General features: G+C 40.1%; 1 protein-coding gene across 2 annotated transcripts in view; it reads right to left on the bottom strand.

The window, feature by feature from the left end:
- maco1b (macoilin 1b) overlaps positions 1-14,320 on the bottom strand; it is a 104,206-nt gene that overhangs the window by 41,713 nt on the left and 48,173 nt on the right. For both annotated transcript variants that reach the window (XM_080211117.1, XM_080211115.1), the window contains one exon: positions 4,984-5,110. In XM_080211117.1, coding sequence (XP_080067243.1) covers positions 4,984-5,110 — 127 coding nt within the window. The remainder of the gene's footprint in view (positions 1-4,983; positions 5,111-14,320) is intronic.

Here is a 14,320-nt window from a genome sequence, read left to right as displayed (position 1 = left end):
CTACATACTCAAACTTTTCAGTCCGCCGCAAGCCTACAGTACAACCATCCAGATCTTTTTCCACTGTGAATACCGAGGTAAAGTATTCATTAAGCACCTCTGCTATTTCTACCGGTTTTGTACAAACTTTCCCACCTTCACATTTTATAGGTCCTATTCCTTCACATCTCACCCTTTTACTCTTCACATGTTTGTAGAACGCCTTAGGGTTCTCCTTAATCTTATCTGCCAAGGCCTTCTCATATCCCCGTCTGGCTCTCCTAATTTCCTTCTTAAGTTCCTTCCTACAAGCCGTATACTCCTCTAGATTCCTAACATCGCCTAGCTCTTTGAACCTTTTGTACGCTTTCCTTTTCTTTTTGACTAGGTTCATTACAACTTCCATGCACCACATTCCCGTGACCTATCAAAACCTCCCTGTCTCATCAGAATGTTGTCATGCAGAACTCCAGACAAACATTCCTTGAAAATCTGCCACTTTACTTTAATACTTTTCCCCAAGAATACCTCCTTCCAATTTACTCATCTAATTTCCTGCCTGATGGTTTCATATTTCCCCTTACTCCAGATAAACACTTTCCTAGCTGCCTGATCCTATCTCTGTCCAATGCTAGTGTAAAGGAGATAAAGTTATGATGACTATCTCCAAAGATGCTCTCCCACTGAGAGATCCCACACCTGTCCAGGTTCATTAGCCAGTAGCAGATCAAGTACAGCCTCTCCTCTTGTAGGCTTATCCACATACTGTGTCAGGAAACCCTCCCGAACACACCTAACAAACTCCTCTCCATCCAAACCCCTTACCCTAGGGATATTCCAATCGATGTTTGGGAAATTAAAGTCTCTCATCACAACAACTCTGCTATTACTACATCTCTCCAGGATCTGTTTCCCTATCTGCTCCTCAACATCCCCGTTACTACTGGGCTATAGAAAACACCCAAAGTTATCGACCCCTTCCTGTTCCGAACTTCCACCCGCACAGACTCGTAGACAATCCCTCCACAGCGTCCACCTTCTCTACAGCCGTGACACTATCCCCGATCAACAGTGCCACGTCCCCCCCACCCCGCTTCCTTTCTGAAGCATCTGAAACCCAGCACCTGAAGTATCCAGTCCTGACCCTGAGACATCCAAGTCTCTGTAATGGCCACACATCACAATTCCAAGCAGCGATCCACGCTCTAAGCTCATCCACTTTATTCGCCACACTCCTGGCATTAAAACAGACATCTCAAACCTTAGGTCTGAGCGCTCCCCTTCTCCATCACCCATCTATCCTCCCTCTTACACTATTTGCGAGCTAAACTCCTCGCTCCCAGTCATCTCATCTCGATTCCCTCCTCCCAACCTTTCTAGTTTAAAGTCTCCCCAGCAGCCTTAGCCAACCTTCCCGCTAGAATGTTGGTCCCCCTGAGATTCAAGTGCCACCTGTCTTTTTTGTACAGGTCATACCTAAAGAGGTCCCAGTGATCCAGGAACCTGAATCCCTGCCCCTTGCTCTAGTCCCTCAGCCACACATTCACCCTCCATCTCATTCCATTCTTGCTCTCACTTTCCTGTGGCACAGGCAGCAATCCCAAGATTACTATCTTAGTGTTCCTCCTTCTCAACTGTCTACCTAACTCCCTATATTCTCTTTTGATGACCCCTTCCCTCTTTCTACCTATGTTAGCAGTACCAATATGTGCCACAACCTCAGGCTCATCTCCCTCCCACCTCAGGGTTTCTGGGACGTGACCAGAGATATCCCGGATCCCGGCACCATTTATCCCATCATACTCAGTAAATCCAATATCCTTCACAAATATGTCTGAAGACTTCTAGCATTGTGGAATTTGCTGCTTTTAGACCAAGTAGATTCCACAGTCTACAGCAGAAAACAACTATGCATACCACATCACTGACCTGTATGAATGAGCTGACCAGAGTCTACATTGGCTGGAAAAGATGCCGGCTCTTTTTCTAGTATATCTGTCATCAGAGGCACTACTTATTTTAAAATATTTTCACCAAATTTAAGGCTGCTAATAGCAGCAGTCCGTAAAATAAAAACACTATCAGCTATACTCGGAAAAAGACATCAAGTCGAGCTAAATTCTTCCCCAGTGGAAGGAGATGATGCTGGACAAGTCAATCAGGACTCCCACCCCTGAGCAACTAGATCCAAAGTAGCTTTGGCAATTGAAACCAATGCAACATCATTTATTGACACTGGTATTAGGAGCAGGAGTGGGCCATTTGGCTCCTTGAGCATGCTCTATCATTTTAAAAAGATAATGGTTAATCATCAATCTTAGCAACATATTCATCAACTATCCCCATATCCCTTAATTTCTCAAAACTCTGCTGTTCTCTGACTTGCACTCAACAACTCAGCAGCCACAGTTGCCTGGGTTACAGAAATTCAAAGATTTGCAAATTTCTGAATAAACAAAATATCTCCTTCATTTCAAACCAAAATGGCTGGCCACTTATTCTAATGTTATAACTCCTAGCTCTAGGTTCCCCAGCCAGGGGAACATCTTCCCATCATCTACCCCATTAATCCCTTTAAATATTTTATATTTTTCAATGAAATCACGTCTTATGCTTCTAAACTCTAGGAAATATAAACCTACTCTACTCCAACTCTTCTCATTGATTCCAGGGATTAGACTAGTGAACCTTTGGTGTACACTGTAAGTATATTCTTCCTTAGGTAAAGCAATAAAAATTATATACAGTACACCAAGCATGGTCTCACCAATGCCCTACAAGGCTTGTACAATTGTAGCAAGAGGTCTTGACTCAAATCCCTTTGTAATAAAAGCTAACATAACATGTGCTTTCCTAATTCCTTGTGATACTTACATGCTAACTTTCTACGATTTGTGTAGGATAACCAGTTCCCTGACTAGCAAAATTTCACAGTCCCTCACCATTGTAAAAAAATTGCTGTTCTATTTTTCCCAAAGTAAATAACTTTACATTTTTGCCACAGTTGTTCACTTAACCTTTCTAAATGCTTTTGCAACATTTTTTAGCCTTCCAAACTGCTTACTTTGCCTCCTAACGCACTCGTCAGTAAACTTATACACATTACGCTCAGTCTTTTCATAGACTGTGCATAGCTGAGGCCAATCACTGATTGCCGAAGTAGTAACATTAGTTGCAGCTTGCTAAACCAAAAATGACCTGCTTATTCTTATTGTTTTCTGTCCATTCACCAATCTTAAATCAACACTAATACGTTACCAACCTCATGCGCCCTAATATTTGTCAAATGTTTTGAAAATCCAAATATATTATATTCACTACCTTCCCTTTATCCACCCAGCCTGTTAAAACTACAAAAAACTTTGACTGATTTAGCAAGAACAATTTTCCTTTCATAAAACCACGCTGCCTCTGCTTAATCATACAGCTCTCTAAGTCTGCCATCATCATGTCTCTAATAATAAATGCGAGCAGTTCCTCTAGTGCGCATGTCAAGCTCACTGGCCCACAGTCACTTTTTTCTCTCTTCCACCTTTCCTGAATAAGAGATCATTTTTGCTACCTGCTAATCCATAATCTTGAGAATTCTGGAAGATTAGAAAGAATTACTAAATGCATCTCCAAAACCACCTTTAAAAAACCCTAGGGTGCTGGCTGGAGTTCAGGGGGTTTGTTGGCTTTTAGTCTCATTCATTTCTCCACTAGTATTTTTCTTATTAAGCTAATATCACTAATCTCTCATTTTGTTTTGATGAAAGAGGCAATACAAAGTTTTTATTTAGCACTTCTACCATTCCTCATTCCCATTACAATTCTGTAATCTCTGTCGTGAAAGAACTCCCATTTATTCTCACAAATCTCTTCCCTATTGATATACCTATAGGTTTTTACAAGCTTTACATCTCTAGCTTGTTTATTCTCACCCTATTTTCTTTTAGTTTGTGTCACCCTTTGCTAGATTTTAAAACCCTCCCAATCCTCAGGTTTACTGATCTTATTGGCAATATTATAATACTCTCCCTTTAATTTAATGCCCTCTTCAACTTCCCCAAGTAGCCATAGTTAGACCACTTTTCCTATTATGCTATTTAGTCCATGAGTAAATGCATAATCCTTGGAAATTATGAAATAATTCCTTAGATCTTTGCCACTGCCTGTCCACCATCAAATCCCTTGATATGACTTTCTAAACAATTTAAGCCAGCTCATCCCGCATATATACATCATTCGATTTGTTTAGATTTAAGACCCTAGTTTCAAACCCAATATAAAATTACCATACAATCACTCCTCTCCAAAGGCTCTTTTATTACCAGGTTATTAATTATCTATGTCTCATTGCACAAAAGTAAATCGTAAATAAGCTATTCCTTAGTCGGATGCTTGATATACAGATCTCAAAACTAGGCAGAATTCATTACAATTTGGTCAAGGACAGATCTCGGAAATAGTGCACCAAAGGCACATTAGTTTTACCCCATTTTGCATGAAATACCACACTATGATATTGATTTGCATGCAATATCTGGGCTTTTAAGCACATCTTTAATAACAAAAAACAAAGCATTAGTATGCTTATTCAGTACTACAAAAACAACATAACCAAAAACAGGGACAGAAAAGCTAATTCATTATTACTCTGTCGTTAAAGGCATAAGGTTGCAAAGCAAAACTTATTCAGTACAATTTTACAGGACACTATGCTTATTTGATAACTGTCATATACAAAAATCATTCTGTCCATCACTAGTTAATTACTGAGATAACACATTTTAAGCATCGCATGGAGATAGTTTGCTTTAGGAAAGAATATGTCTTTCTTCCCTCCTATGCTGTTGCAGCAACATGGCCTAGATTTGGCAGTGAGACCAACTAGAAGTTTGACTTTCAAACACTGCCCAATCATGATTCAAGTCATGCCTTTCTTCACAAGATTCACAATTCTAATGTTTATTCCTTTTTTTTCTACAAAAGACACAATTTGAATTTAAAAAATGAACATACCTGTGTGCCAGACGTACTGAACCCATACATATGTACTGGCAGCAAAGAAAAGCCACTGCACTGGTATGAAGAGTAGGCATATTATATCTGACGTGAATGCTACACAAACAAAAAATACTGAAAAAGCCTGCAAGAAAAACAGAGCAAAGGAATGCATTACAAGCTCAATCCTTACAGCTGTTCAAACTAATATGGTTGAGCTTCTTGAAGATCAATTCTAATTTCCTAGGGACAAAAAACATAGTTAAGCAGGATTTCACATTAAGGAGATCATTACTGAGATGGGTGGTAAAGAGGTAGTTGCAAAATACAGTACTGCAGGTGTAAGAGAGTAGTATTCATTTCCCCTCTTGCGCTTTTCCTATTTGAATACAGTTGCAACAATTATATTACTTCCAAAACAAATTCTCTATGGAACACGGCAAAACTGTGTCTAAAGAGCATTTCATGGAATCTGGCATGCTCTGTAGACACAAGGCAAGAAAACCTTCATAAAGCACTTTCACTAGACAAACTACTGCTTTCAGCTAATCTCGCAGGGAATCTCACAACTTTAAAGAAACAAAGCAGCACTTCTTGGCGATAGGTCGGAGGAGAAAAAAGGAAATGCACAGGTAGATTTGAAAGAAATGAGAGCTCAGTTGATGTTAAACCAAACAACTTTGCAATAATCAATTTGTTTTGGTTCCCAGTATAATATGTTGGACTTTATAAAGTTCTTTAACTTAGACATTTTCAAATTAAACATCTGAAAACACTAGGATGGCAGAATACAAAAACGAACAAAAGACACCTTAGCAGCAGTAAACAGGTTTTCCAATGGAAACTCTATAGATAGGGTTTGGTTTACAATGATTTCTCTGTGTACAATCATCCTCAATCTGTAACATGATAAGCATGTGAGCATGACAAAGCCATCATTAATTTGTGACAAAAAAAGGTTGTCGGCTTCATTTTTATATTTTTGATCACATGAACCCATTGTTAGGAAATGTGCCTTTTGCAGACAGTTGCATTGACTAGTTTCAGAATAAAAAAGGCTTCTAAAGTTAAGCTTTAATTCTGTTTATGGAAGAGTGTGTTGGGAGGGAAAGTAAGCAGCATTACTATCTTTAAGAGATAGACAAATTCATCCAAAGCCTTACAGCAGATGAGTAGCCTTACTAAAAAAAAAATACGTTTGCCCTATTGAAGGTGTTTACCCCACTGCAGCATGGGTTCCAGCTCCAGAAGCACAATCTAAATTGGGAGATGGAACAGACCCAGAGATCAAGGAACAAAAGTGAAGCAGCCACAAGCTTCATGCAATCTAGGAGTTTCCCAACATTTGCAACAGCCACAAAGACCAAAACTGACAACTCTTGTAGTGAAACTAAAAGAAGATTTGATACAGCGTCTAGTCAAGCAATTATTTGATTAAGTCGAAGACTGACTTGTCCATAAACCTGTCTTGGAGAAAACTTATAGTGCCACTCAAATTTTGTTTACAACAGTACTGTACCTGGAATCACTCCAGTACAGCTAATTCTGGAGAAGAGATTCCCAGCACAGCTGACAGCCACCTCTACACTCAGAATAGGTCAGTTCCAAAAAGCTGATAGCTATCATAGACCTGACTCTGCAATTTCAAGAAATCCTTGAAACAGACAAATTAATTCACTGATGTCACTGGTTTCTCTTGCTATTAGCAAGCAATTGTAAAATAAGTCAAAGAGGTCTGCACAAAAGTAAACTATGGAGTCAAACAGATGTCAAGGACATGACAGGTGAACTTTCATGCAGATTCATATTTTGCATGGAGAAGTATAATTCTTAAATTACCAGAAACTTATCAGAATGCAAGCTATTTGATACATACATCACAATGCCCATAATACTACAATCCCACCCACCTCTGCTCATCCCCACTACTGAACTACACATTTTGTGCCCTAAATGATTGAGCAGTTACAGTGCACATTATACACAGTATCAAATCACAGTGGCTTTTTCCCATCCACAATCACTAAGTGGGCCTTCACAAGGAATGCAGTTGACTTTATTTGGGAACAGCTATCAACTAGTGATTGTTTTTTTTTAAACTGGGCCACAGAGAGCTCAGTCCAGGCCTGTTTCCCATCCTGTGATAAGGATAGGAGGAGAAACTCTCAAGCAAACAGGGGAAAGTGCAGAAGAAAATTGTTCCTTCCAATAGTGCATCCTTAACATTTCTTTCAAGATTGGCTTGGTGACTGGTGAATTAAAGCCTTGCAATCCTCAGGACAGCAAAGGACTCAACTGACATCATAAGCATTAGGATGTCATCCAAGATGTTACGTGCGATGACTATTTTGATAGACATGGTTCAGGTAAGTTCGTTGGAATATGCTATGATAGAATATGCGCACTCTCAAACAGGCCCCCAGCCTGTCGCAGCTAACCACCATCACTTGCAACTGGTCAGTCATGCGTCCAGGGGAAATAGCATTTTGACTGTGGCATTGCAAAAGTTTTGTTGCATACAGCAATTTTAATGTTTTGTTCATGAAAGTCTACATGCATATTTTATTTGCAAGATTACAATAGACAGCAAGATTAGAAATAATATACAGTGCAGTTAGCAAATGGCTGATTTCTCGCAGACCTCATGCAAGTCAATCCTCCGTATTTTTACATGAAAATATACAATTTGTACACCAGATTTTGCAGTACCAATTAAACACCAATTCTACAACTAAATGCATTATTTCAATATACTTTTCCACAGAACAAGATATGTGGCACATTAATTTCAGCCACATTTAAAAATCTAAAATCTATTTTCTTCATTTTGTCCAGGACAGTAATAAAGTTAGTTTCAAATTCTGCAATTACTTGCATGTGAATGACCAAGAGGAACGAGGAGGAAAGATGGAGTTATATTAGCACAAATACTGTGATCACAACTACAGGTCTGTGGCAAGGGACATTTTTCACTACAAACAAAAAAAAAATTCAAGGAGCTTTAGAACCAGCCATTTATTAAAGCACACTCCTTCAGTCCAGTTTCTGAATCAATTAATAAAAAGGAAAGGGAAGTAAATTTTAGGCCCTCTAACAATTAGGGTTACGATTAGTAATTTCCATTATGCATTTGGTTTTTATTTTGGCTATTATAAATCAACCACTTTTTAAAAAAATGTTCAAGATGTGAGCAATGCCTCATTTTTATCCATTTCTACTCAGTGGTGACAGGCAATCTCCTTCAAATGCCTTAGGTTCCGTACTGATGCTGTCTCCACAATAACATTTTGGTAGGGAACTTTATGATTTTAACCTACTGACAAAGAAGGGCCAAGTAACGTATTTTCCAAGTAGAATAATGTGCGACTTGGCAGAGAATTTGGAAGTGGTCACATACCCATGATTTTGTTGTTCATTCTCCTTGGTGGTAGGGTTCACAAAACTCAGAGGTACTGCTAACATAAGTTTGGTGAATGTTTCAGTGCATTCTAAGGGCATATATACTGCATAAAGTTTGGCACTCTGAGGCTTTTGATTCTGACCATCTCCGTCGGTCAAGTATGACTGCAGAAAATGGAAGACATTTCCAATAACCTGGATTGACCACAGTTTTGTTAGTGCTCCTTATTGCTTTACTCAATTGAATGTTGCCTTGATGTCAAAGGCAGTTATCTTTCCTGCTTTAATAATAATGCTATCCACATTGCTTAATGTATGCATCCGTACGTAAACATTGCCAACTTGCCACTGGAACTTCTAGCAACCCACACAGATAGCATTTTGCCAATATATGTGGGGCATTGTAAGCAACACCTGAAGCATATTCTATACTTGACAATGAAATATGAGCAATCCCACTGTTTCCAACTTGTATATTTGGAACTAAAACAACTAATAATAAATTAACTACTGGGATAAATGTTGTTAGTTCACATGAGGAACAATGCTCGTACAATTTCTCTTTCAAATTGTAAATAGGGTATTAAATATATTGAAAAAAAGCCAATTAATGTTTTTTTAAATAATCGCAACTGGTTTCTTTCAACTGAAGATGCTAATTACAAATGCTAAGTGGATTAAATATGGTCAGCCTGAACCAGTACCTTAATTTATCGCAATAAATACTAGTGCATGTATTATTTGAAGGGAAATGCATTCAAATATGGGTTATTACCACCTGCAAAATAAGCCCGTTAGGATACATTAAATATTATGTCAAATCATCATCCTTACATGACTCAACCAAAGACTGACATTCAGCATAAGCATATGCCCAGATCAAGGTTGTGTGAAGTGCAGGAGAACAATAACTGTGTGCTGGTGAGCAGATTTGTTGAGACAATGTCACTTGACTTCACTTTCTTTGCTAATGATTAAGAGGAGGCTAATAGATCCGCATTTGAGTGGCTGGACAAATTGGTCTTTATTTATGTGAAGAGGCAATTTTCAATATTGTTAGGTTTTGCATCTACACTGAAACAACTTTACCAGTACTAGGACGACGATTTCTGATGCTCAGGTCTTGAGCAAACGGCTAATTACACGTGTTGCGGCAGATCCACTCAGCCGCTTCTTAAATGTCATGTGAAATGGGTTAATTTGTCTGGGTATTGACAACTACAATGATGGGAACTATAGAACAGAGACATATAATTATACTGCTGTTGATAGCCCACAAAACTCTTAACGGACTACCTAATCTGTCCCATTTAACACAATAGCAATGTTAAATCATAGATGGAAGGTATACTGTAAAAATAAAGCCTGCTTTCAAAATGACTGCAGTGGTCAGTCCCACAAATGTTATGATAGACAGACAGGTTTGCTATAGCAAACCTCATCACTCTGCACACATCAAGTTTAGGGGACAGAAGGATATGACTGCAAGTGAGGCAGTTAAGGGGATCGAGAAGATAGAAACGTAACAGCCTAGCCTTTGCATTTATAGCAACAAGTTTGAGGTTCTTACAACTTGTATAGCTGAAATTGGGAGCTGCAAGGTGGATGAGTAAACTCACCACGACACCTCGTTGCAGGAGGCCATACAACTAAAAAGAATAACTAGGAATGTAGGTGTGGTAGGGAACAACATAGTCATGGGGATAGACAGTTCACTACAGCCAAAGAAAGAGACCCTAGATGGTTGTGTTGTTTGCCCTGTGCCAGGTTTAAGGACATCTACCCTAGACTGGAGAGGAACATGCAGTGAAAAGGGGAGGCGATGACCTAGTGGTATTATTGCTAGACAATTAATCCAGAAACTAAGCTAGTTTTCTTCAACCCAGGTTCGAATTTCACCACAGCAGATTGAGGAATTTGAATTCAGTAAAAAAAAACAGTCTGGAATTAAGAATCTACTGATAACCATGAAATCATTGTTGAAAAAACCCATCTGGTTTACTAATGTCCTTTAGGGAAGGAAATCTGCCGTCCTTATCCGGTCTGGCCTACAAGAGACTCCAGAATCACAGCAGTATGGCTGACTCTCAACTACCCTCTGAACTAAGATAATGAGGCTTGGGCAATAAATGACAGTCAGCCAGTGATGCCCATGCCTCATGAATGAATGGATAATAATAATAAAAAATGAACAACACAAGTAGAACTAGGAAGAGCTTCTGTTGAGGGAGTATGAGCAGTGCCATTGAAAGCATGCGCTCAGTTAGGGCTAGAGAAGGCCCAGACGCTTCTCAGACAGGGGCAGGAACAGGTCTCACTTGAATTAAAACAAAACTGACTGCAGAAAAAGGCTCCAAACAGGAAAACAGCTATGGTTTGCCAACCTTGTGAAGGTGGCTTTTGGAAGAGAGAGAGAGAGACAAGAGTTTCACAAGATTGGCTGGCTCAACAGTTTTTTACTGATGTTTGAGTGGGCTGCTGAGATTGTCATTGATTTTGTTTTGGTCACATCTGTCACTTATTGAGCAGCGTTCGACCACTGTTTGCCTGTTAATTCACACGTACCTTATACGTGAAATATCAGAGTACAAGACAGATGTTGTAAATTGTTTTATCTTTCTAACCTTCTTTAGGAAAATTTATTTTTATTTATTCAAAATCCATGGAATCTTGAGAACAAAGAACAGTACAGCATAGGAACAGGCCCCTTGGCCCTCCAAGCCTGTAGCGATCAGGTTTACTTATTTAGATCAACTGCTTACATTCCTCTACTCCTAACTGTTCCTATGTTTATCAAGATAAGTTTTAAACATGGCTAACGTAATTGCCTCAGCCATGTTACTTGGGAATGCATTCCAGACCCCCACCACCCTGTGTGTAAAAAAAATTCCCCCATACATCTTCACTGATTTCCCCCCCACCCCCTGCTGCCCTGGGAAAAATCTTCCAACTGTTCACCCTATCTGTACCCCTTATAAAATTTTATGAACTTCTATCAGGTAGCCGCTCCGCCTCTTTTTCCAGGGAGAACAATCCCACTTTATTCATTCAATCTCTCCTCATAGCTAATACCATCCATACCAGGCAACATCCTGGTAAACCTTTTTTGTACTCTCTCCAAAATCTTCACGTCCTTCTGGTAGCGTGGTGACCAGAATTGGACACAGTACTCCAAATGTGGCCTGACCAACATTTTATATAACTGTGACATAATTTGCCAACTTTTATACTCGATGCTCAGTCTGATGAAGGCAAGCATGCTATATGCTTTCTTCGCCACCTTTTCCACTTGTGCTGCCACTTTTAAGGACATGTACCTGTACTCCCAGATCTGTGTCTCTATGCTCCTGATGGTTCTGCCAAAGTTTTTTTGCTCCCATCTGAATTGGATGCATCAAACTGCATCACCTCACGTATGTCTAGATTAAATTGCACCTGCCATTTCTCTGCTCAATTTTCCAGTCTATCTATATCCTGCTGTATTCCTGACAATCTTCATCTCGATCTGCAACACCGCCAACCTTAATATCATCTGCAAACTTGCTAACCACCCCAGCTACGTTTTCTTCAAAGTCATTTATATATTACAAACAGCAGCAGTCCCAGCATTGATCCCTGTGGAACACCACTAGTCACAGACCTCCATTCAGAAAAACACCCTCTGTCTTCTATGGGCAAGCCAGTTCTGAATCCATTTAGCTAGTTCTCTTCTGATCCCATGAGATTTAATCTTTTGCCTGCCATGAAGGATTTTGTCAAATGCTTTACTCAAGTCCACATAGACAACATTCATAGTCCTTCCCTCGTCAATCATTTTCGTCACCTCCTCAAAAATCTCAATTAAATTAGTGAGATATGACCTCCTTGTACAAAATCATGCTGTTACTAACAAGAGCATTCAGTTTCAAACATGTCGAGAAGCTACTGAAAGGGTGCAGAGGAGATTTACAAGGACGTTGCCTGGATTGGGTGGCATGCCTTATGAGGATAGGTTGAGGGAGCTTGGTCTTTTCTCCTTAGACAGACGAAGGATGAGAGGTGTCCTGATAGAAGTGTATAAGATGTTGAGAGGTATAGATTGGGTGGATTCGCAGAGGCTTTTTCCGAGGGCTGGAATGGTTGCTACAAGAGGACACAGGTTTAAAGGTGCTGGGGAGTAGGTACAGAGGGGATATCGGGGTAAGTTTTTCACTCAGAGGGTGGTGGGTGAGTGGAATCAGTTGCCGGTGGTGGAGGATGCAAATTTGATAGGGTCTTTCGAGAGACTTCTGGATGAGTACGTGGGACTTAATAGAATTGAGGGTTATAAGTAAGCCTGGTAGGTATGGATATCATTGGTGCAACTTGTGGGCTGAAGGGCCTGTTTGTGCTGTAGTTTTTGTATGTTCTATCCTATTCCTAAGAATCTTCTCCAACAATTTCACTATCACTGACGTCAAGCTCATTGGCCTATAATTACTCAGGTTATCTTGCTACCCTTCTTAAACAACAGGGCAACATTGGCTATCCAAAACCTCACCAGCGGCCAACAAAGAAACAAAGATTTCTGTTAGAGGCTCAGCAATTTCATCTCGTCTCCTTCAGTAATCTGGGACAGATACCGTCTGGCCCTGGGGATTGGTCTACCTTAATGCTTTCCAATTCACTTGACACTTCCTCCCTCGTAATGACGACTTGTTCTAAAAGGGTTTAAACACTCCTCCGAAACACGATCAATTGACATGTCCCTCTCTTTTGTGAATAGTGATGCAAAGTACTCATTAAGGATCTCACCCACTTCCTTTGGTTCTACACATAATTTTCCTTCTTTGCCCTGAAGTGGACCAACTCTTTCTCTAGCTCCTCTCTTGTTCCTAATATATGTGTAAAATGCCTTGCGATTCTTCTCAATCCTACCTGCCAAGGACATTCCATGACGCTTCTGCCCTCCAAACTCCCTGTTTGAGCTCTTGTCTACTTTCCCTGTATTCGTCAAATGTTTCATCTGTTTTCAGTTGCCTCAACCTCATTGAGGCTTCATTCTCTTAACAGATGTCTTGAAGCTGAAAATTTGCCTACTTTAAATAAATTATTGGTCCAGAATCTTACAAAAAACATGGAGGCCTGATCAAAACAGGTAGCGCAGACAGAGGTGATCTTAGTTCTGGAAACCAAGATGCAGTGTCAGTTTATGCAGGTTAAGTGGATCAGTCATGCTAAAATTGCCCTTTAATGTCCCCAGATGTATACATTAGGGGGTTCAGCAGGGTAAGTAGGACAAAGCCTGGTGGGATGCTCCACTGGAGCGTCAGTGCAGACTCGGTGGGCCGAACAGTCTCCTTGTGCACTGCAGACATTCTAAGTGATTAGGAAGGCAAAGAAAGGCAATTTGCATTTCATAACCCGGGGTGGTAGTCTGTTCATCTGCGTAGACAGAGGACCACACAATCTTATTTTCAATTCTTCACAATCTTGGGACACAGGCAAGAGGTACATTTCTCAAAAAGTGCAGAGAGATCAAAATCACATGACACATGGGTCGCTGATTTATGGAAGCAGTAATATTGCCTTACTGAACCGCAAAACTCAGTCTGCTGTTTACTATTTAATTGGGAACCTCTCAGAAAAGGAACCCTGGCCCAGATTGTTGGACACCTGGCCCCATCTACCCTGCATCTGCTGGAAGTTCTGTAGCATCACCTATAAGACTTTCTGCATGCCTACCTTACTGTGTAACGATTTGGAAGAAGAAACTGAAGGCACTGTTGATAAGTTTGCAGATGATACAAAGACATGTAGAGGAACAGGTAGTACTGAAGTAGTGGGGGGGCTGCAGAAAGACTTGGACAGGCTAGGAGAGTGGGCAAAGAAATGACAGATGGAACACAAATGTGGAAAAGCGTGAGGTTATGCACTTTGGAAGGAGAAATGGAGGTATAGACTATTTTCTAATTGGGAAAATGCTTAGAAAAGCAAA

Source organism: Carcharhinus amblyrhynchos, chromosome 24 (genome assembly GCF_965287045.1).
Source record: "Carcharhinus amblyrhynchos chromosome 24, sCarAmb.v2.hapA, whole genome shotgun sequence".
Classification (NCBI taxonomy): Eukaryota; Metazoa; Chordata; class Chondrichthyes; order Carcharhiniformes; family Carcharhinidae; genus Carcharhinus; species Carcharhinus amblyrhynchos.
Note: the sequence above shows the minus strand (reverse complement) of the source record. Positions and strands in the feature narration are given on the sequence as shown.